Source organism: Rhea americana, unplaced genomic scaffold (genome assembly GCF_003343005.1).
Source record: "Rhea americana isolate MKP2758 unplaced genomic scaffold, rheAme1 scaffold_143, whole genome shotgun sequence".
NCBI classification, from domain to species: domain Eukaryota; kingdom Metazoa; phylum Chordata; class Aves; order Rheiformes; family Rheidae; genus Rhea; species Rhea americana.
Window position 1 is genome coordinate 880,901 of NW_028185517.1, and position 20,646 is coordinate 901,546.

Genomic DNA, 20,646 nt, shown 5'->3' on the forward strand with positions numbered 1-20,646 from the left:
CACTGGGCCTGCAGAGGAAGAACAGAATGTCATTCCCCAGACAGGCCATAAAACATCACCTCAAATTCGGAAAGGTGCTAAGACACCTGCAGCTCTCACAGCTCTGCCTCCCCAGGATCAGTGTGCAGTCTTGCATCAGGATGTGCCAATTCGACCTGCAGGGCAAGARTTTCTCAGGAGTTCAAGGACTAGTTTTCACAGAACAATGAAAGCATCAGATTCCTTTGACAGAAGGCCAAACTTGGGCATCCTTTTCTCTATTTACAAGAAATTTCAGCCTCTAAAAGTGGCTCTATTTCACATTTCCAGGTTTGAAGATTTCCCCAGGACTCTCCCTGTCAGGACCTTTCAAGTTGGTCTGTGTTATTGCTCTAGATCCTTCAGTGCACCTAGAAGCAAAACGGGCGCTCACTGGTACAGGAGCTCTTGCTCTACTATAAAGCAACACTGTCTGTAGGATCAGCAGCTGCATAATTCCCCTGGTAAGTGGGTGGGAAAATCCAGTCTTTGATGTTCCACTGAACAGCTCCAAAACAAAGATGGACTGTGGGAGAATTAAAAAAAAAAACTTCACAACAGGATATATCCAGCAGTAGATAAAGTGGGAAAGAATTTCATTTCCATGGAAGACAGACTGCATGTGGTCCACAAAATAACCTAATGGCAGATGTTTTCCATTCCCAGCACACACTGCCTCCTGCAGACATCACCCCAGCAGATAACATGCTGGGCAGCACAAATGGCCCAAGACCCGCATTAGGGCTCCCGGAAAAGCCATCCTGACAAAGCTGTTCCTCGCACGCAGGCTCAGCAGGTAGCATAGCAGTTCTGGGCACGGCAGCTTCCTCGCAGCCTTATCTCAGCCTAGCCAGGTATCTGCAACTGGACATTATCCAGTTTGCTGCTCACATGGCACATTGGGAATCAGACACAAATAAGCAACTGTAAAAGGCAATTCGAAAAAAGCAGTACCTATCCATTACTAAAGTGGCKTTCAGTCCCTGAAATCCTAATCAAGGAGGCAAGCAAAGACTGAAAGAAACATGGTTGTTCAATCCACAGGAATGGCACTGTAGGGGAGATGCGATAAACAGCTTTCAAACACATAAGTGGCTTCTGAGCAGAGAAAAGGAGCAGAGCATTTTCCATTTCACAGAAGACCGGTAAGATACCCTGTGCAAGTTACTACCATCAATTCACACATTCAGAAAAAAATGCAGATAATCAGAAAAGCAAAGCAAGGTGCATCTTCCACTGCAGGGCTTTAACAGATCYGATGATACCCCTGTCCAGGACGAGACAAGGGAGCTGTAAGGTTTCCCCAGACCAGGTCTACCACTCACATCTCCTCTATCCCATTTTCAAGATCAATATTAAGCTACCTTTCCAGCCTCTTGTGAGAGGCACAGACTGCACTGATAAACACCTCAAAGCCACTTAACTGTTTGCCAGTAGGTTTGGGACTACAAGAGGGGCCTCTCCAGAAAGCAAGTTTCCATCATATTACTGTAGCCATTTCCCTTCCTTTAACACTCCTTGTAACCATAGCATTAGRGACCTTAATAAGTTTGGCTCCATCCTCCATCAGCCCAAACCACGGGCTGCTTGCAGACAGAGGCTCACAGAAGACTTTGGCAGCAAGTGACCACCTGAGTTCAGCTTAAGATTGATTTGGATCTTGCAGTTCTTCTGCCCTCAGTGATAGCACAGTGCAGAGGCACAAGTGAGGCACCTGAACCACCAGATCTAGACCCAGTGTCTAAGCAGTGCAGCACAGCCCCAGGGAATGAGCAGAGGCCATAAAGAGGAGACTTGGCAAAGCAGCATGTAAGTCTACTCTTYGCAAGAAGCATCTTCAGGGACACAGGGTACTGTTTTGGCATTTTTCAAGATTGCTCTCTAAGGAAACTATCCCAGCCATGCTCCCACTAAGTAAAACAGAGGTTGTTCTGAAAGCTAAATATATGCTTCAGTCCCTAGAAGTTACAGATAACCCTGACAATAGGACCCGTGCAAGAACCCTGATAATATCATAGGATTTGCCCAGTCCTTTAAGAATAACTGTACTATGGAAAGCATCACTGGAATCTTCTCTCTCCTTTCCACTACACTCCTGATACCAAGCAAGAGCCAGTAAACTGCTGGTGCTGCTCCAGAGTAGGCACTAAAGGAACATGGATTTGCAAGCAAGTTCAGCATTGCATTTTTTTAAAAAAAAACAAGATTAGAAGTCTCATCATTAGGTTCCTGCAGAGATCAGTGCAGCGCTGTGCAYGGCACAATCCTGCTTTGGTGCTAGTAGAAAACAACCAGCAGCTAGATATTAAAGAAATTAAAACTTTTTTAGGTGAGTATATGCAGGATAGAACAGGAAATCCACAGAAAGCATGTACAAACAGGACATCATGCTTCTATAGGCATCAGCTGCTAAGCTAGTAGCAACAGTATTGCTACGACAAAGCCCCCAAGCATGGGCTATCCCATTTYGGAAGCGATGATTGCATCGTATTCCCAGAGAGATGAGCTCTTGTAGCAATTTCAGGGCACCATTACCTTTCCTTTCTTGAGCTCCACAGGCACTTTGCAATCCTACCACTACTGCAGCTCCCCACTCGGCAGCCTCCCGCCTCTCCGGTGGGGGGAGAGGAATACCTCACATTCACAGCATTCAAGCAAGTTCACACAAGAAGCCCATGGCAAACCAGGGATCTCAGCTGCTTTCCAGCAGCCTCACAGCCTAACTACTAGACCTAGCCCTKGCACTAGTCAGTATTTGCTCTTCAGTTGGGTGCCTTCCACCACCCAGCAGAGATGCTGCCTCCTAAACACTCCCCTTTGACAGGCTCTGGCATCATCCAAATTTTCTCGAAGAGACGGGCAGTGCTGCAGGAAAGCTACCACTATTTTTACATGCAAGCTGTTTGTGTCTCCGTAGGTGCTCAGGGCATGCATAGCTGTCATTCCAGGCTGGCAGAGCTCCGCCACACATAATCCACCTGACCRTGGCACATGCCAGAACAGGTTACGCAAGAGCGCGTGCACAGYGGGAGAGCAACGAGCAGCAAGCAAGGATGGCAGAAGGCTTGTGGCAGGAGCCATGCCTTCCTTACACGCTTACTGGCCCCCAAGCTAAACCCGTCAGGCTGGGGTACAGAGCACTGAGCTCTCCAGCTTACCACCCAGCACGCCAAAAGTCTTTCTGGCACCGCAGGGAGAGAAAGAAGAGAGTCACCCCAGCTCCCCAAGGCAGGAAAGGGAGCCCTCCCTGCTAGCACTGCCCGCACAGCGGGACACGGGCTGGAAGGGGACTCCTTGGGGGCTGGCCCCACGCCCCGGTCCCTCCTCCCAAGCCTCAGCACAGAGGGGCCAGGCAGGCTGAGGAGCGAGCGCTGTTCACTTCACTTGCGCAGGGGAACTCACCAACACACTAGGAAACAGTCTTGGCTTCGCGGATTAAAAARCCGTGCCTTAACCTCTCGCAGCCTTCTCCCCCCCTCCGGCCTTCCCCCTCTTCCCAGGGGCGGCAGCAGGCCAGACAAACCGCTTCGCCATCAGTTCTGCTGGCCCTGGGCAAGCAGCTCGGTTCCTCACCTGTCTTCTCTGCACTTCCCCGGTGCCTCTAAGGCCCAAGCAAAGACCATCTAATACAAAGTCTCCCCTCCAGCACAGGTACCACAGGAGAGGCCATTACAGCAGAACTGGGGATGGGTCTGGCTCATCCGGCCTGACCGCTGCTGTTAACAGATGGGACAGAGCGCCAGGGACAAGCAAGGACTGACAGCCAGCTCTCCTCCGAACACACCTTCCCAGCATCTGGAAATCGGCTCTTCGGGGACTTCCTCGGGCAGAAGTGGCCTAATCTATACAATTGTTGAATGGACACATTCCTCRTGGTTCTGTCTAATGCTTTTTCAGCCATTTGTATGTCTGATTTTTACATCATCCAGAGGCAACAAATTCCTATGTCTAATTAGGCTCCATCTGAGAGCGGCCTCCTTTTGAGCCTGCTGCCTCATTCCTCCATTGAGCACTTCTTAAACCTCTATCAGGACAGCTGTCACCCTCTCTGTCATTCCCAGTCACACTTTCACGCAGACATCCCTTTCAGAAGGAAGGGGTCTGCCCCACAGCCAAGCGGCCCCAACATCAGCACAGAAAGGACTCCGGGATGCTGGCTGAGATGAAGCTGAGATGGGCCAAGAGCACGTACAGAGGCCGAGGAGATGCACAGCGTTCGGGGCAGGGTGATGCTACCCTCCAGAAAGCAGGGTGCCCCACGCTGAGGGGACCAGGGCTCCAAAGCAAGCGAGAGGAAGCGCCATGGGCTGGTGGTCCTGTTTCGAGGACACCCGGGGCCAGGGCAGTGCAGAGGCCAGCGAGGACCCCCCGGACGCAGGCGGCAGGGCTGATTCGCCCCGCTTTCCCCACGCGGGAGGGACGGCCTGGCCCCTCCAGGCTGGCCGGGGGGCCTGCCACCTCCTCCACGGCCTGGGCGCCGTGCCACAGCCTCCCTCCCCACTGCTTCCTTCCTGCCCCCGGGCCAGCAGGCACTGAGGAGAGCACGCGTGGTGCCCCCGGCTGCAGGCAGCCAACGCCGGGGCGAGGAACTGGAGACTCCCRCCCCTCCCCAAGTTTACGGCTATCCAGAAATTCGGCACCTGAGAGGGGGACTTCACAGAAGCCTAGTTGAACAGACCTCAGAGGGCTTCCAGAGATAAACTGCAGCTCCAGGAGAAGAGGTCTCGCCAGGGTTATGTCACCCCACATGGAGGCGTGCGTCCCCGTGCCAGTGTCTGCAGGCAGCCTCACCACCCGGGAACGCGAGGGCGGTGGGGGCAGGGACACACCACGAGGGTGGGAAATACCTCATGCCCCGAGAGCTCGCTCTTCCATCTACCGCACAAAGCTGCGAGCGGCCTGGCTGCTTATCYGAGGAAATGACAGTTGTCCCCAGAGCACAGGGCAGCCAGACAACGCTGGGCAGGCAAGCGGCGCACCCAGCTCCACACCTCACCGCAGGACACCCCCAAGTCCCTCCTGATCAGGGCACTGTGTCACATAAAGCATGCAGAAATGTAGAAACCAGTATCTCCACGTGTCTTGAGCCTAGCTCTTCCCTGATACCTACATCCACCCTTTATCCAATCTAYTCGAGTAGGCAGCCTCAAAGACTTCAAAATACAGAGCTGATGCTCTGCTTGCTGCAGAGATGCTCTCTAAGAGCCAACTAAGTTTTATTTCATGGCCTACAAGGTGCTACTGCTCAAAGCAGCGCCCAGGTCTCAGTGACACTTCAGAACCTGCACTGCAGAGAGGCAGTAGCAGGGCAAGGGAGAGGCAGGCAGCRGGCTGCGGGGTGGGCACGGTGTTGCAGGCAGCTTTAGAGAAGCAGCACTGTCGGTCACCACGCTCCCAGCTGCTCCCAACAGCAGGGAAGCTGCCAGGTCTCTCGAAGTCCACCCTAGCACCTGCTGCTGGCAACCACTACCCTCCCAAGGCACTGTGCCTTTCTGCATCCTTCTCCCCTGCACTGATGTTCCAGCTGCAAGGCAAATGCAGCAGGAAACAGACGCCTTCGCAAACCTTGATCTCTGCACCTCTCACTTAGTCTGGGCAAATGCACTGCAACTGCTAAGAAGAAGCACAAGCACCTCCCTAAAGGGAGCTCCAAGAGCTCCAGGACAGACTTTCCCCATGCAACTGCCAGGAGCTTCCACTGATCCTAGTTTATCTCTTAGATAAACAGCATCAGTTAAAACAATTTGCTCAGGGATTTTATCACTGCATAAACAGACAGCTCAGGGTAACAAGCAAAACAGAAACAGGCTGTAAGCAGGCGCTTGGACAAATAATACACAAAGTATCCGTTTGCTCAAAGGCTGACTCCTCAAGAGTCAAACTGTCCTAAATGAAGTTACAGCTTCTAGTAGCCAATGCCAGCCCCCTCAGGCTAGCTGGAATAACCGAGGAAGAAATTCAGCTCTGATCCCATGGCCTTAATACCTCCTCTAGAACTTCTGTACGTTTTCCAGTGCTTTGACAGACACCTCCCACAACCTTTCAAACCAGAACTGCATGGAAAAGGTGTAAAACCCTTCCCTCAGGAAGTGGAGGAAAGAGGCGAGAAGATGGCAAAGAGGATCCACTCCCCCCTGCCCCTGGCAGATTGCATGTCATGGTCACTCAAACRATTACAGTGGCCCTGAGCTCAGTATTTCGCATCCCTGAAGACATCTGAGCAACCCCTGTACTAAACTCTGTCACAGCACAAGGTCTCCTAAGGCATCCATGAGAACAGTCCAGATGAGATCTCCTTGCCCTACATGGCCTTAGGATGCCTTTTTTAATCAACATTAATTAGAAGCWATTAAAAATGCACTAGGCTTTGCAGGGTCCTGCCCTGCATTATACTGTACCACTTACGTTCTCTTCCCTTTCAAGCTTCCTGTAACTGGTGTCCCGTAAGCAAAGATCTTAAAACACAGACCTGTCCGTTAGTAAAGTTTGCAGGGTTCAACAGAACAAGCAGGTAGCAGAGGAAAAAGGAGAAAAAAAAAAAAGATTCAGCAGAGCGTGAAGGAATTCCATGGCAAAATATCACTGCAGAAAAGATGGAGTGCAAATCAGTGTTTCATATGCATCATGTGTGTGATGCAACTTGTCAGCCAGGCACTGAAAGGAAAAGCTGTATTGCCATGGCCACATTTAGCCATACCTCAGCTAGATCATTTAAAGCTTGGGTCCATTTACACAAACTACAGCCACATATTTCCCTGGCAATGGAAATTACACCAGAGGCCTCCACCCTGGAGGAGGCAAGGGACGCGTTTAGTTTTCCCGTGCATAAGCAGCTGGAGAAGATGCCTCCCACGTGCCCCAGGCTTGCAGAGCAGTGACACCATSCTGGCAGTTCCCACCAGCTACCACCATGCAGCACAATCCCACACCTCCTCATGGGGGGAAGCAGCTTCGTCGGCATGGGGGGGGAGGAAAAAAGGAAATCTAAAGCCTTAAAGAAGATCCCTATTAAATAAAAGATGACAATGAAGGAGTCGCTCCCTCTGGGAAGGCATACGGAGGAAAGGGAACTCTAAATGCTTGCGTCTAGTCCGTAACCAGCCACAGTACCCCACAGTCCCGCCAGACAGCGGAGCCTAGCCAGCCCTCTCCAGCTCCCCTCTCAGCGGGTCTCTTTCCAGTGCAGACATCCAGCAGTCACAAATTCTGCTCTGAATTCAAAGCAAAGAGCTTTCTGGTCTGCTGCCTAACACCAGGCACTGGAATTCCCCCAGCAGTTGCTGCAACGGCATCCGAAAGCCACGGCACATACTTGTGGTCCCTTCCCATCAGGACAGCCGCCGAAAGACCAGGGCRCAGCCCGCGCTCCCAGAAGCCGCGACCCAGCGGGAAGAGCATCAGCAGCGAGAGGCCGCCTAAGCCTCGCCGGGAAAGCRGAGCCCCCTCCCCGCGGGCCGTCAGCGCCACCAACGCGGCCAGGACACTGCCCGGCGCCCGGCCCTGAGCTCGCCCGCTCCCCCCTCTCCTCCCGCGCCTCCGGAGCCTGCAGCCTCATCCGTCCGACATACCTGGCCGCGCTATGACCGGAATGCTGCCCCCGGCCGCGCGCCTGGGCTGCCGCCGCTCCGCGCGCCAGCRAATTAAAATTTGCAAGCTGGAAAGGTGTAGGGGGGGGTACAGCCGGCAGGTAGCACCCCCGGCTGGGGCTGGCCGCACGAGGGACCAGGGAAGGGCCGCCGGGACAGAAATCCCGGGAGGGAACCCCAAACCACCCTCTCCCTCGCCTCCACCTGCTGCCTCGGAGATGGGAAATACGCACCTCGCGCCCCCACGCACCCGCTCCGCCTGCTCGCGGGAAGCTTCTCGCTCACAGCCACCGCCAGTATCCGGCGGGAAACGCTGCCCAGCGGGCGAAGCAACACCGAGCCCCGTGCTGGCTTCTGCCGCGAGGCAGCGGCCGCAGACGCCGCGCAGAGCCCGGCATTCGGGGTGCTCAGCGTGCACCCCCCACCGCTGCAGCCGAGCGAGCGGGGCGCCTCGGCCTCGCCGAGGAAGGAGCTCGTGAAGGGACCCCTCTAAAACATCAGAGCGTGCTTCAGTCTCTTGGGTACCCTCCGCCTTCATTCCCGCACTAGGGGTGGTTTTCACCTTCCACAGGAACCTCACACCAGGTTAACTAAAGGACGCACGGAGCTGGAGATGGACCGCACAGCTCCAGTGGTCTAATTGGATTTTCTGCGTCCATAGCAAGCACTGCCAGCTACTTCCTAAGTAACGTAAAYCAGGAAAGTTTGTTAACCTGTGAAGACAGTTGCGAATCAGAGGGTAATTCTGAGCCATTTTYTGCAAACTCCTGCTTTGAAAATATTTTGACAATACCATCAGCAGGAACTCTCCCTGCTACCCACCATAAAGAGCAGGATAATCCGTTGCCTGCAAGGAGACTTGGTTATCCGAGTTGATTGTAACCCACAAAAAAAATGCAATAAAAATAGATGCAACATGAGTGGCAGTTAGTGAGATTAGCCAGTCTGAAGTCAGGTTTCAGTCAGCAGATTCATTTCAGATCCCCATTAAACCTCCATCCCCAACTTGGGACTGATATTTCCTTTATAATGCAATTATTCCTTGATTTTACAGTAGCATTAAAGGCGTGAACTGACCTGAAGCCCAGAGCACTTCTTTTTCCAGGGAACAGTGAGGCACAGTACCTCTTGGCCCAGGAGAACAGCTTCAGAGCCAAGACAATCACAATTTGGCAGCTGAATCTGAGAATTGGCAGGCAGTGTTGTGGTTAATTTTCTCCCCACAGTGGCTTCCCTTCTGCAGTTTGGGGGTTCAGAGGTACCAAAAGTGCTGAAAGCCCACAGCTTAATCAACCCTTTGGTTACTAGAGCTGAGCATCTGGAAACTTCTGCTGTGGTAGGAGTTAATGCCCATCTTTCTTGGCCTTTGGGCTGCACAGCCCCAAACAGGCGCTGCCTGTTCAGTCTGTGCATCCCAATGGACTACTCTTCGGAGATGGCCGATCCAGACTCTTCTCTCCAGTGGCAGGTACAGGAGGTCTCTGGAAGTAGATAGCTAACTTTGCCCAACAAGTATTCCCCTCTTYGCAGCTCAAGTTCAAATTGGAGTGTCCTATGTTGAAAGCAGGTTTGCACGCTGTGCAAAGCCTGCAGCTCCCCACTCACTTCTGGGTTTATGGTCACAGTTACCAGTTTAGATCCGTCTTACCTTTTGTACTGCCTAGTTATGCTACTTACATCCTCCATATCTGTAAATTCTCTGTAGAGAACTTGATTAGCTCACTGAAGAGGAGTGAAGGCTACTCTTGAAGACAAGGTAAAAGAGGAAAGGAGAGCAAGGAGCTCTGGCTGAGCATACATGTTTCAGAAGAATAGATGAGCTGGGCTTGTGCAGTTTATGCAAAGACATGAACTAGCTTTAGCCCTGCTCTCTCTAGAGTGCTCAGGAAGTCCTATTTTAATTTCTCTTCCAGTTCTTTACTCCCCTAGACCAGCAGGCATACCAGGATTTCACAAGGACAGGGAARAGAGAAGTCCAAGGTTTAAAGTCCGAGAGCACATTTGGCAGACCACCTCAGCACCATACAYGCACATTCAACACACAGCACAGCAGCCCTGTGCTACCTATTACTGTAGGTAGAGTCAGGAACAGGCTGGTGAGGCCTGCTGGGCACCCTGCAAGGCTGAGGAGAAAGCAGGCAAGAAGAAACTCCCAGCAAGTCCTGCATTGCCAGTGCACCCGGGGGCATGCCACAGTAGGGAAAGGGGCCCAGGGAAGCTATGAGTAACAGTTAAGAGCCTGCAGCAACTTGATGCTACAATGATGACAACCCTGGAGAGGCCCTCAGGGGAGATCTCACCTATCATAAAGATCTCCCAGTTTGGATGTCAACACCTTGACTAACTAAAAAGCTCTCATATTCTGGTGCAGTGTTATGAGTTTGCTCCACYTATTCAGAGTCAAGATGCATGCAGGTAATCAGTTATCCTGCGCTCTTCCTTTCTGCTGCTAGCAGCTGTGAGCATCACATTGAGTCAGGGCTCCTGAGTCCCATTCCCAGTTCTGCCACAGACTTGCTGTGAAAACTCRGACCGTATCACCGCTTACTTACCATACCTACCTCTGTCTATAAGCAGCAACTAGGRGAGTTAAATACCTCCTTAACATGGGTTTAACAGTGCTTTAAAGCCCTCAAAGCAGAGRGGGTCATTTCACTCTTTTCTCCAAGAATTTCTGAGCCTCTACACTTCCCTCTTCCCAGGGGGAGGGGTTTGGATGAGACTATTCCCAGCCCAAAGCATTCCTGCATGCTTGAAGAGTCATGAGCAGGTCTTCCTATCAGCCTGACCCAGCTCACCTGAAACTGAGAACTGAGGACTAAATGCTCAGAAGCAATGCACTTGGAAGTGCAGAGATCAGCAATACCTCCCTTGGTCTTTTTCTGTTCCTCTTGTTTTGTTTTAATTTAATATCACCCACAAATCAAAGATGCAGAGGCACAGCCAGTCCTCCCATTCACTTAAACTAATTAGCATCCCTACAAGACAGGGAGAAAGCRTGGTCTAATATTAGACAGAAAATGTTCTTACAGTCCAGCAAGATGACACTACGTCCTCTGGAAGTGTTGAGTTCTCTCCCATTCTCCACTACTAYGGCAAGAAAAGCAAAAATGGAGGAGGAGGCAGCAGCTGGTCATTGAAGATGTCTGACTGTCTCCTGGATCTGTAGAGGGTCAGTAAAGTCATTTTAACCTTCTATCTTTCCTACCCCAGAAAGGCAGCCCAAGATGAGATGTTCCAATAAGTAAGCTATGGAGTTGGACTATGTGCAAAGCCCAGCTGTGAAAAAGCACCCCTTGACTATAATCAGTAAGCAGCAGTCCGAGTCCTCTTTTGGGGATGAAATCCACTAAACCCAAGAAATTCTGCAAAATACACACAGCCTCAGCTTGAGGGGAACAGCTGCCTAGCATTTCCAGGAGTGGCACACCTCGATTCCCCCATGCAGCATGCTAGGCAAAGACAAGCCATCCTCCTACTCTGCCAGGTGCTTAAAGACAGAGCTAACAGACACTGCTGGAATATCTTTTATTGCAAAAGACCTTTACCAACAGGCTTCCAAGTGATCCACAATTTCTCTGCTGTGTACAACTACCTGCAGGATGGGATAAAGCAGCTAGGTATCAGTGCAAGGCAAAACAAACAAGCAGTCACTGCTAAAGTGACTTTGGTGGTGAGGGAGTAGCTTGCCAAACACTGTCACTTCCCCAGATTCTTTCTGTTCAGCTCCCCTCGACCTCTACAGGGAGAGGAGGCTCTCCAGTTCCAGGGTGCAAAGCCAGCTGTAGCCCTACCCTCATGATACACCACATCAAAGGCGAGATCTCCAGCTCCATAGCAGTCACCCTGAAGGAACATGGGATCTTTGCAGTGTTTAATAAGACAAACAGCCCAAAGTCACACTCCAGGGTAAGGATTAGCAAGAAGCAAGTCTGGGGTGGTGCACAGAGCTCCAGTAAGCACCTCATGGTGCTTACTGCGTGATGGGTAGAGAGCCTCCAGCCAGCCCTCATGGCATGGAGCTGCTCAGTGTGGTCGTGCCCAGCACCCTGACATGGCTCAGTACAGCCCACCAGCCACTGGAGACAGGTCATCTCTGCCCTCCTAGTAAGCTGAGCCCAGCTCCCAGGGCTCTGTGKGGAAAACAAATCAGAACTGATAAACTCCTCTCACACCTTTCCTGCCTGGATGCTGCTGTAGATATTGCTAATCAGTGTGCCCGTATACCACGGCTCTCTATGAGACAGACCTGGAGGACAAAGTACAAGACATGGACCTCCAGAAGGGAGAGCTTACTCCTAACCACTCAGCAGCAGGAGCCAGTGATTTGCCACCAAGAGAGCAAAATTCTGCCTCTGCTGCTGGCAGGAATTATTAGTGACCAGAAAAACAGAGCTGCTCAGTACTAGGTAGCTGCAGGTCGGTTCAGTATTAAGACAATCCAAATTCATACATGTGACCGTTTGCATGCTGCAAGCAGTCAACCCTGTACATTTATTTTACACTTCCAGCACACACASTGCGAGAGCTGGTAGTGCTCGTGTTTGATGCTGTGAGAAGGAATACCAGGCAGTCAGGGAAATAAGAGTAACAGGGAAGGTTTAGACAGGAACAGTTACAGCACACCAACACCTTTTGCTAAAACTGCACTTCCATGGCCTGGAAGTACGGCAGAACTCTGGAACCAAAAGCAGCTCTCAGCACATAAGGTTACACRGAGCACAGATGGTCTGCAAAGCCAGGCCCCAAAGCCCGCAGCGCACGAGCTCAATCAGCACAGGCCCGGGGTGGTGCAGGCGAGGGAGGGACACACTCCCCACTTTTCATGGGGGCTGCAGGACAGAGGGGGTCAGGGAGAGGCAGGGAGACAGAAACTTCATAGACGTCCACCCTGCTACAAGATACCTGTGAGTCAGTAGCACAGTTCTGCAAAGCCAGGTGCTGCAAGGAGGCTGAAGGAGAAGTCAGTCCCCCAGATCTGCAGGCATTCACTTAAAAAGATGCTCAGAGAAAAGGATTCAGAGCCAGCCTTGTCAACAGAAACAGTTATTGCCAGTCACTAGGAAACAGAAGTGTCACTCCACCTGCACCCAACTCCACGCTGCCCCAYGGGAGCGGCTCAGCCCTCACATCCTCTGGAGAGCGGGCTTCCTCTGGCGCATGCAGCCCCCAGGCACTGCCATTAAAGCTTTCACATGCCCGCAGAGGAGGTCCCTGTGGCACCCCCTGCTTAAGAGCACTAACACGCTCTTGCCAAGTCCCCTTAGCAAGGCAATGGTAAACATCACGCAGCACAAAGCRAGGACTGGGGGGCTCTGACAACAGGCTGAGGACGGAGAGCAGGACAAAAGCATTTCAGACTGGTTCCATTTGGGAACTCATAATGCCTTTCTCACTCCCATGTCCCCTTCCCTCCTCCACTTTCCTCCTCCATCCCATGACCGTATGGAAAGGATGAAACACCAAAGCACTGCTTTCCTGTGCACTTCCACCAGCTAGGAGGCCACGTACTAGCCCTGGACCAGCTCTGATTGGTACTGCCCAAGCAGGTCTGGAGGAGTCCGAGTAATTCAATGGGATAACGTATCTCAGAAAGAGGCACAGAGCCCAAGCCCCACACTAGCAGCTCCCTTCCGCAGAGTAACAGGCAGCAAGCCACAGTCCCACTCCAAGTTATTAGATGAACAAACAAAAGAGGACCAGAAGAGCACATGGCCACAGACCAGCACTTATCATAAATGTACAGCCCGCACTGCCAAGAGATATGCTGTCTGGGCCGATGACTGAAGAGCCCTAGCCGATCTCGCAGAGAAACAGAGCGGGATGTGCTCAGAGTGGGAAGTAGGGGCTGAAGGAGCCTTCCCAGATCAGATGCCTGCCATACCAGATTAAAATTCCRTAAGAAATTGCTAAACAGACTGAACCTGAGCTACTGCCTTAGGCCCATGAGATGTCTGGCACTGCTACCAGAAAGGGAGGGCAGAAAAAATGATCCCAAACACAGGGCCTCCCCTGCTAGAAGTGAGAGCATCTTCTGCAAATGCTCTTCTAGRTGACATCATAGGACTAACATAGGCATCAGGAGGCAGACTGGCTTCTGCAGCATCAACCACAGCACTCAGCTCCATCCACCTTTGATGCACAAGGCCCTCACCCACACTTCAGCCTRTCCTCTTCCCACTGCCAGTCTCTGATGTGCCAGCTCCGACAGGAAACGCTGCTCTGGCCTCAGCCATTGCCTGCTCTGCCCATGCTGTCCTAGCCCACAGACAGGGGTGCAGAAAGGGGCCTCAGGACTTCAGTGGCATGTTCTCTCCTCTCACACTTTACTACACTTCGGCAGCTGCTGGCTAACTTTCTCATCCCTCAAGGTGGAGGTGCTGATGCTCTGCTCATTATCTTCAATTCAAAAGAGCCAAGAAGAGGGAGGACTTCTGAAAGAAGAAACCTACACACAAGCCTCCTCAGCCCTCTCCCTGATCTCTCCTGAAGCACAACGAAAGGTCAGGGATAGATTAAAAAGAAAGTTGCAGAGACAGAGAAGGGCTGCAGGGAGGCCAGACCATGGGACATAACACAGCCCAGACCAGCTAACACACAAACCCATGTCAGTAATTTCCTTGCTGAGAAGAGCCCACTACGCATGTTTTACAAGCACTGTAAGGAGCTTGAAAAGGAGATTTTGCATGGGCTGGTTTACAAGAACAAAAYGTCTCAGTTCTACAGAGGCCCAGAAAGAAAGAGGATGGAACAACAGTGAACAGGAAAAAAAAAACAAAACAAAATGGACTATGTCACTTTAAAAGATGCTTTCAAAGAAGTCCTGCTTCCAAGTCAACCAAAAGCCTTCTGAGTACAGAATAAAGCAATGAGAGTTTGCAGCTACCATTAGACTAGCATTCAGCCTTAAGAGAAAGAAGCTGAAGCAGATGATCACACCTCAGCTCTAGCTGTTTCTCCCTCCTCCTCCCACTCTGCCCAGTGACAACAGGCTTGAATTTGATTCCTGCAGGCTGGCATCTGCCAGGCGCTCACTGCTATGCCCTGGCTCCTGCCCGCAATACCTGGGATTTGCAGATGGTCCCATCCAGACAGTGCACAAGGCCCAGCGCCTGTCAGCTTGCCATGAGGGGCAGTGCGCACAGGATGGCTAAAGCTTCGCCGCTTTGATTTTGCTCCCACTTCCAGAATAGCCAGTGCTCTTGCACTTCCAGAATAGCCAGATGAACGTTTCACCTTCCCTCGCCCTTGTCCCTAGCATTCGCCCAGCTGCCCCACAGCAGCCAGAAGCAGAAGAGCACAGTAAGCACAGGGGGCAGCTGTGGAGCTGGAGAGAAGCCAGTACAACAGTACCCAGGGAGAGCACATAACAGGAGACGAGATCAAAGATCAAAAGAGAGAACAGTTACCTTCCTGGGTGAAAACATGGGACAACTGAGGCTGCGGGACTGGATGCAGCTCTTCCGTGGGAGTAGTCAGTACGACTGCCACAGAGATGAAGAGTCAGTTATCTCCTCTAGACTGGCTATAAGAATTTTAATAAGAGCTAAGTAACATTTTTAAACACATGGAGCATCCGCAGCACCATGCATTTCACATACAAGCAAAACCAGAGAGCTTTATGGGCATCCACATGAAAAGAAAGTTTGAGGCCCGCGTGCCATCCTCAAGGCTGCACCCTGAGGAACCACGCTGTCCCGCCACACTTGGTGCGGCACTGTGACATGCAGCACCCAAAGGCGCCCGCCCAGTCCAAACACCCGCCTCACCGCCTGGCCAGAGCCAGCAGACCTGGGCCTGCAGCCCCATCAGGGCTGCTGAAGGCAGCGGAGAAGCTGTTGTGAAACGATCGTGCCTTGGAAGCCCAAGCACAGCGCTAGCTGCTACCATACAGGCCTGAACCTGGTTTTAAACAGCCTAGGAAACCAACAAGCAGTCAAAGAAACCCAAGTTTGGCACAGTTGCTGCTAGCACACTTAGGCGAAGGGAGCCTCACGCACACTGCCGGGGCAGCTCCCACCAGGGGAGGCAGAGTCCTCTCCTCCGCAAAGAGGTACAAACCCATCCTTCCTGAAAGGCTTTTCAGGCTCACTGGCCCTCTTTTCCACGTCATCTTAGAAGTTAGAGGTGAAGCAGCACTAATCCATGCACAAAGGGAAGTTTCCTGCAGATGTGTTGAACCTGCTACTCTAGGATGAAGGTCTCAAGCCACCAGCAGGACCTCTGTTGCAATGGTGCATGCCTACTGTACTCAGTGCTATCAGGTTTAATTATGTGCTGTGCTTGTAAAGCCAATGTGCATGGCTTTTCCCAGGAGATTCAAAGTCCACACAGATCTTCATCTTTGCTAGCAAAGCAATCAGCTACAGCACTTACACCAGCATTAATGCAAATCAAGCCATGAGCAAGGCACTACATAAAAAACAGCTCCGGGTTCTCATTAACCAAGACTCTAACAAAGCTTTAATCTGAACTTCCTTCCACCCAGACAGCTCAGTATGGAGTCAGCACACAGCCCCTCCCCATACCATACCAAAGAAAAAAAAWWTTTTTTTTTGATTTTCTTAAATCTTAGTTGTGATCAAAGTGAAATGTGAGACACAGGGGAAAGATCTTTTAGGGATTAGTCAGCTGTTGAACTCTCAGAAGCTTGTGTTTGTGAACATGTTGTAAGGGGAGGGAGAAAGGAGGAAGAAAAACTCTGCACCTAGCWCAGAGCCTGCTAGCTATGTGCTTAAAAAAATCCAAACACCTGAAAGCCTGAGCAGTGACTCCAACCCCCTTAAGCAGTACCAATGTTCAAAGGCACAAACGCAGGGAGGCTGCGGCTTATGAGGCAAACTTCTCCCAGGAAGCCTCCTCCAGATGTCTTGAAGAGTAGAAGGAAATCCGCTCCCAGGCAGCTCTCAGTGCTTATGCAGCACGGCACACTGCTAGGAGCCAGCTCACTTTCCATGGATTCCACCCCTAGAGGCACAGGAGCAACATCCTGCTTCCCTCGGTGACCTGAGACGAGCCGGTGTCCCAGGCTTCCTGCACCGAGCTCCAGGGCTGCTTGTCTGCGGTTCAGCTCCAAAAAAATAAAGCACCCTCCAGGCACCCTCAGTGCTGAAGCTGGTCTGTAAAACTACACTGAAGCCTGGGACTAACTACAGCTGGCCAAAGCATTTTCAACACAATTAAAAGTAATCAAAACACGCTGTTTTTAATCTAACTTGAGCTGTTTCACAGAGGTGCCCTAGTTTGAACTCCTCTTTTAAAGAGGAAAGATTTTGATGYCTAGGATTTTCCAGGTTGGAATGACAAAAGATGAAGACACTTAAAACACTCATGTTTTTCCATTCAACTGCCACCATTCTTCTAATTCTTCTCTGAAAAAGCACTCAGGATATTTCTAAACTCTGAAAACACAGTAGAGAATGGTGTTCTAGGCAATGGTGCTTTGAACCCTCCCTCAGGGAGCTGATGGGAAACAAGTCCTGGAGCTAAACTCTCAGACTCAGAGCTCAGAAATGGTTCCCAGAGTGCTAGGAGTAGGTTCTCATTTTGCTCTGCATCCCTGAACCCAGCTAGACAGTGACACTGTGCAAACTGAAACGAAACTCATAGACCTCAGGAGGGGCCTCAGGTCTGGGGWGAGCTTTTAAAGGAAACTTGTTTTTTGCAGGGTTGATTTGTCCCGTGTTTTCTACAGCAAACCTGTTAGCACACAGCATACACAATACTCATGCAATCACCCGCCTCCAAGAGACAGGAGGAAGGAAAGCAATTCCACCGCATACGGCAGGAAAGGTGGGTTTATCAAGGTAAGCRAAACAGCTGCCAAGTTAAGTGAATGCCAAAACAAGGACCACTGCATCTCCCATGGCARCACTTTCTGACCTCTACCCAAGAGGATAGTCACTGGAAGTTGCCTCATTTTTTGTCATTTCTCCATAGAACAGTTTGGACAAGCCAGGCACCACTTCAGGGAAATAAGGCTCACCTTACACAGGAAATTCTCTGCAGGCTACAGTGAGGACTACAGTCCTCACTCTCCCCAGACCAACCCACTCTCCTCAAGCCCTGAGGCAGCTAGGGTGACCACGTCTCAGCGTGCCAACAGCGTCCTGGTGAGCCACTGGGAAGAGGTTCTTAATTAAAGGAAGCAAGCTGTTCAGCAAATTAACTTCAGAGAAAACCAGAGTCTCAGTTGCTACTGGTATCAGGAAAGTCTGTTCAAGTAAGAGGAAACAGGAAAAAAAAAGCGAAAACAAAATAAACCTACCCCATCTACAACTGCCTGGACTTGCAGTTAAGTACACAAAATGGAAAGTTAGAGTTTAGACAGRCCCAGTTTTGGCACCTTCAGCTCCCCTGCACAGTAGGTCACTGAGCACATCTTTGCTATGGCACTGCATCAGAGGACGTGCTTACGGACTGACACGTTCACTTACAGGCTGGCACACACAGCCCCTTGCAGCTCTCTCCTCCCCAGACATCCATACAGCTGCAGGGTGCACTGCACTGGGGACAAGAGCCCCACCACTGTCCCAGCCTTCTAGGAGAAACGTTATCCACAGCCAACRGGTCCCCGCCAACTGCAGCTGATCCCAGCCTCCTGCTTTCCCCAGGCCAGCTCYCTGCACACAGCCAGCCCCAGCACACCAGAGGCTGTAACAAGCATTACCTCTACGAACAAAGTTTTSAATCTTTTCCTACTGAATGTAAAAGGAGGAATGAGTTTAAGTACTATATAGAATCAACAACAGGAAAGGAAAATTAGTTCCTTCATCATCTCCCAGAAGCCATGAGACACCCTTCACCACAAATACCACCACCTAGCTCAACCAACCCAAGCTCACATTCAGTTTGTGCAACGGAAGAATGCCAAAGGACACAGAAATAGGTCGAGAGAAAATTCTTCCAAGGAGTGGAGAAAAAAAAAGTGCATGCTCATCTTTCTCCTTCTCCCATCCCTCCACTCAGTGCAAGAAAGGAGCAAGTCTGATACCACTCAAGTGCCATAGAGAATACACACATTCAGCCAGAAAATCTCCAGCGTCTCTCTTGCAAAAACCTCTCAAGAGACAAATGCCTCTTGTAAATCACTTTGCTGAACTAACCCTCACCCTGCCTTCCAGATCAGGAGTTCGGTCATTTACCTCTCCGCCAGCATTCACAGCTGGAGAAAGGGGTTATGGCCTCTCCTCTGCGCATCGAGGCAAGGAAGGAGCTAATCTGCATGTTTATTTGTTGTCTGTGCAGAATTCCTGCATTCTTTCCCTTGTTTACTTATCTGCTCTCAAGACAAACTGGGACACCAAAGAGCTTTTGGGGCACCACTTCCCCCCACGAGCTCAGACCTCCTGCTGGAGCACAGGACAAGCATAAAGGGAGGAATTGAGAAGCCAAATGGGATGTTACAGAAGTATATTTTAAAGGTGACTGAGCAAAAAGTAGAAGAAATCGTCATCTCTCTCTAGATCTACTTTCCATAGAAGCTGTATTCCACATCTCGAGGCCCAAGACCCTACTATATAGCACAAGTGAGATGCCTTCCCTCAACTCTTCCCAATAGTCATGTTGTAATACCCACAACAGTACTGTTAACTCACCCACTCTTTTTGTCCTGGGCACGTGATCAGTCCACGTGTTGCCCAACAGACAGCTACAAGCCTGCTGTTAGAGGTCTCTATCAACAGTCCCTGCACTGAGAGTCACCTTGGTGCACAGTTATTCCTGGAGCATGGCACGACAYTACAACTCTCCTCATCTGAGCACTTTTGAGAATAGACAAAGGCCTAGAAGAGATCACGCACACAAGAGATGCTGGGTTCACCAGGACCAATATAGAAGTGCAAATCATATCCCCCCGCATTCACATAGCTGCGGGCACAGTTCTGACTTAGGTATGCCTGGGACGGGCAGACTTTMTGCCTATGGAGAATCTGGCTGGCTTCTCAGATCCCTGAAGGAGTCTGCAAGGCTGAGTGAGCAAGGAAGGGAGCCCAGGGTTCACTAAGATGAAAGACAGGTTTTTCACCAGAGTTAGTCCACTAACTTTGTATCCTATGCCTAAAGGAAAATTTAACTCAGATGAACAGATTTATTTTTCTGGTACTGCCTGCCAAACACATGTGTTAGGACAAAACTTTGCAGCAGAGATGCTTCCACTCCCATTAAATTCTTCACAGAGCAATCTGAGAACCTGCATAAAATCTGGAATGAAAACAACAAAAAAAGAAATAACTCTGCTTGGCTGTACCTTGGTTGCAACCACTGCCTCTAACAGGCTCAATGCCAAGCATTTTTCCCATGATAAGCAAGTCCACAGAGTGGTAGGACTCCTATCCCAGGCATGTGTAGAATGTCACCAGTAGGATCATCTAGCAATCACTCATTTACAGGTTAAGAGTAAAAGGTGGCCAACAGAGACAGAGCTTGGTCAGAGCACTCAGCACACCCCATGTGAAGACTGAGAGACACCCCGGTGGCCCTAGCCTCACCCTCCACGCAGTGCTCCACCTCCTCCAGGTTGCGCAGCGTTATCCGCATGAGGCTGGAGTTCAGCATCAGCTCGTTGCGATGTGCAGGCCACATGTACTGTGGAGCAGGGTTGACGAAGAAAATCCGTGTGTCCCCAGTTGAGACTTGGTTGTCACAGATCATTGGGTCCCCAAAGCCACCAATCACCACTTTGTTCCCACCATCCAAGAGGATCTCATGAGTGACGATGTCTTTGCCTTTCAGATAACGCCAGACTCTCACCTTGAACAAGAGGGAGAAAGAGTACATGAGACCATTTCAAAGCCACAACTAGAGCTCACCAGCATCTTCCAGCCCAGGTAATTTTTGTCACAAGATACACAGGAGTAGCCCAGGCTGGTAAAGTCTTCCACYAGAGCTAATTTCATTAGCCATCCCTCTAAAAAAAACCACACAAAACGTCAGCAAGGAAGACCTAAGCACATATTACTGGTTTTGCACCCAACTCTCCAATGCATACACGAGCACTCAGCATTCCTTGATCGTTAGCGAGTACCTCCTTCCCCCCACATAA

General features: G+C 50.8%; 1 protein-coding gene across 1 annotated transcript in view; it reads right to left on the bottom strand.

Annotated features, from left to right (window-relative positions):
• The window catches only part of AGRN (agrin), a 128,557-nt gene extending 108,205 nt beyond the window's left edge, over positions 1-20,352 (bottom strand). Inside the window, exon 1 of the mRNA XM_085298957.1 lies at positions 20,093-20,352. Coding sequence (XP_085155083.1) covers positions 20,093-20,255 — 163 coding nt within the window. The 5' untranslated portion in view covers positions 20,256-20,352. The remainder of the gene's footprint in view (positions 1-20,092) is intronic.
• Between the last annotated feature and the right edge of the window lie 294 nt (positions 20,353-20,646).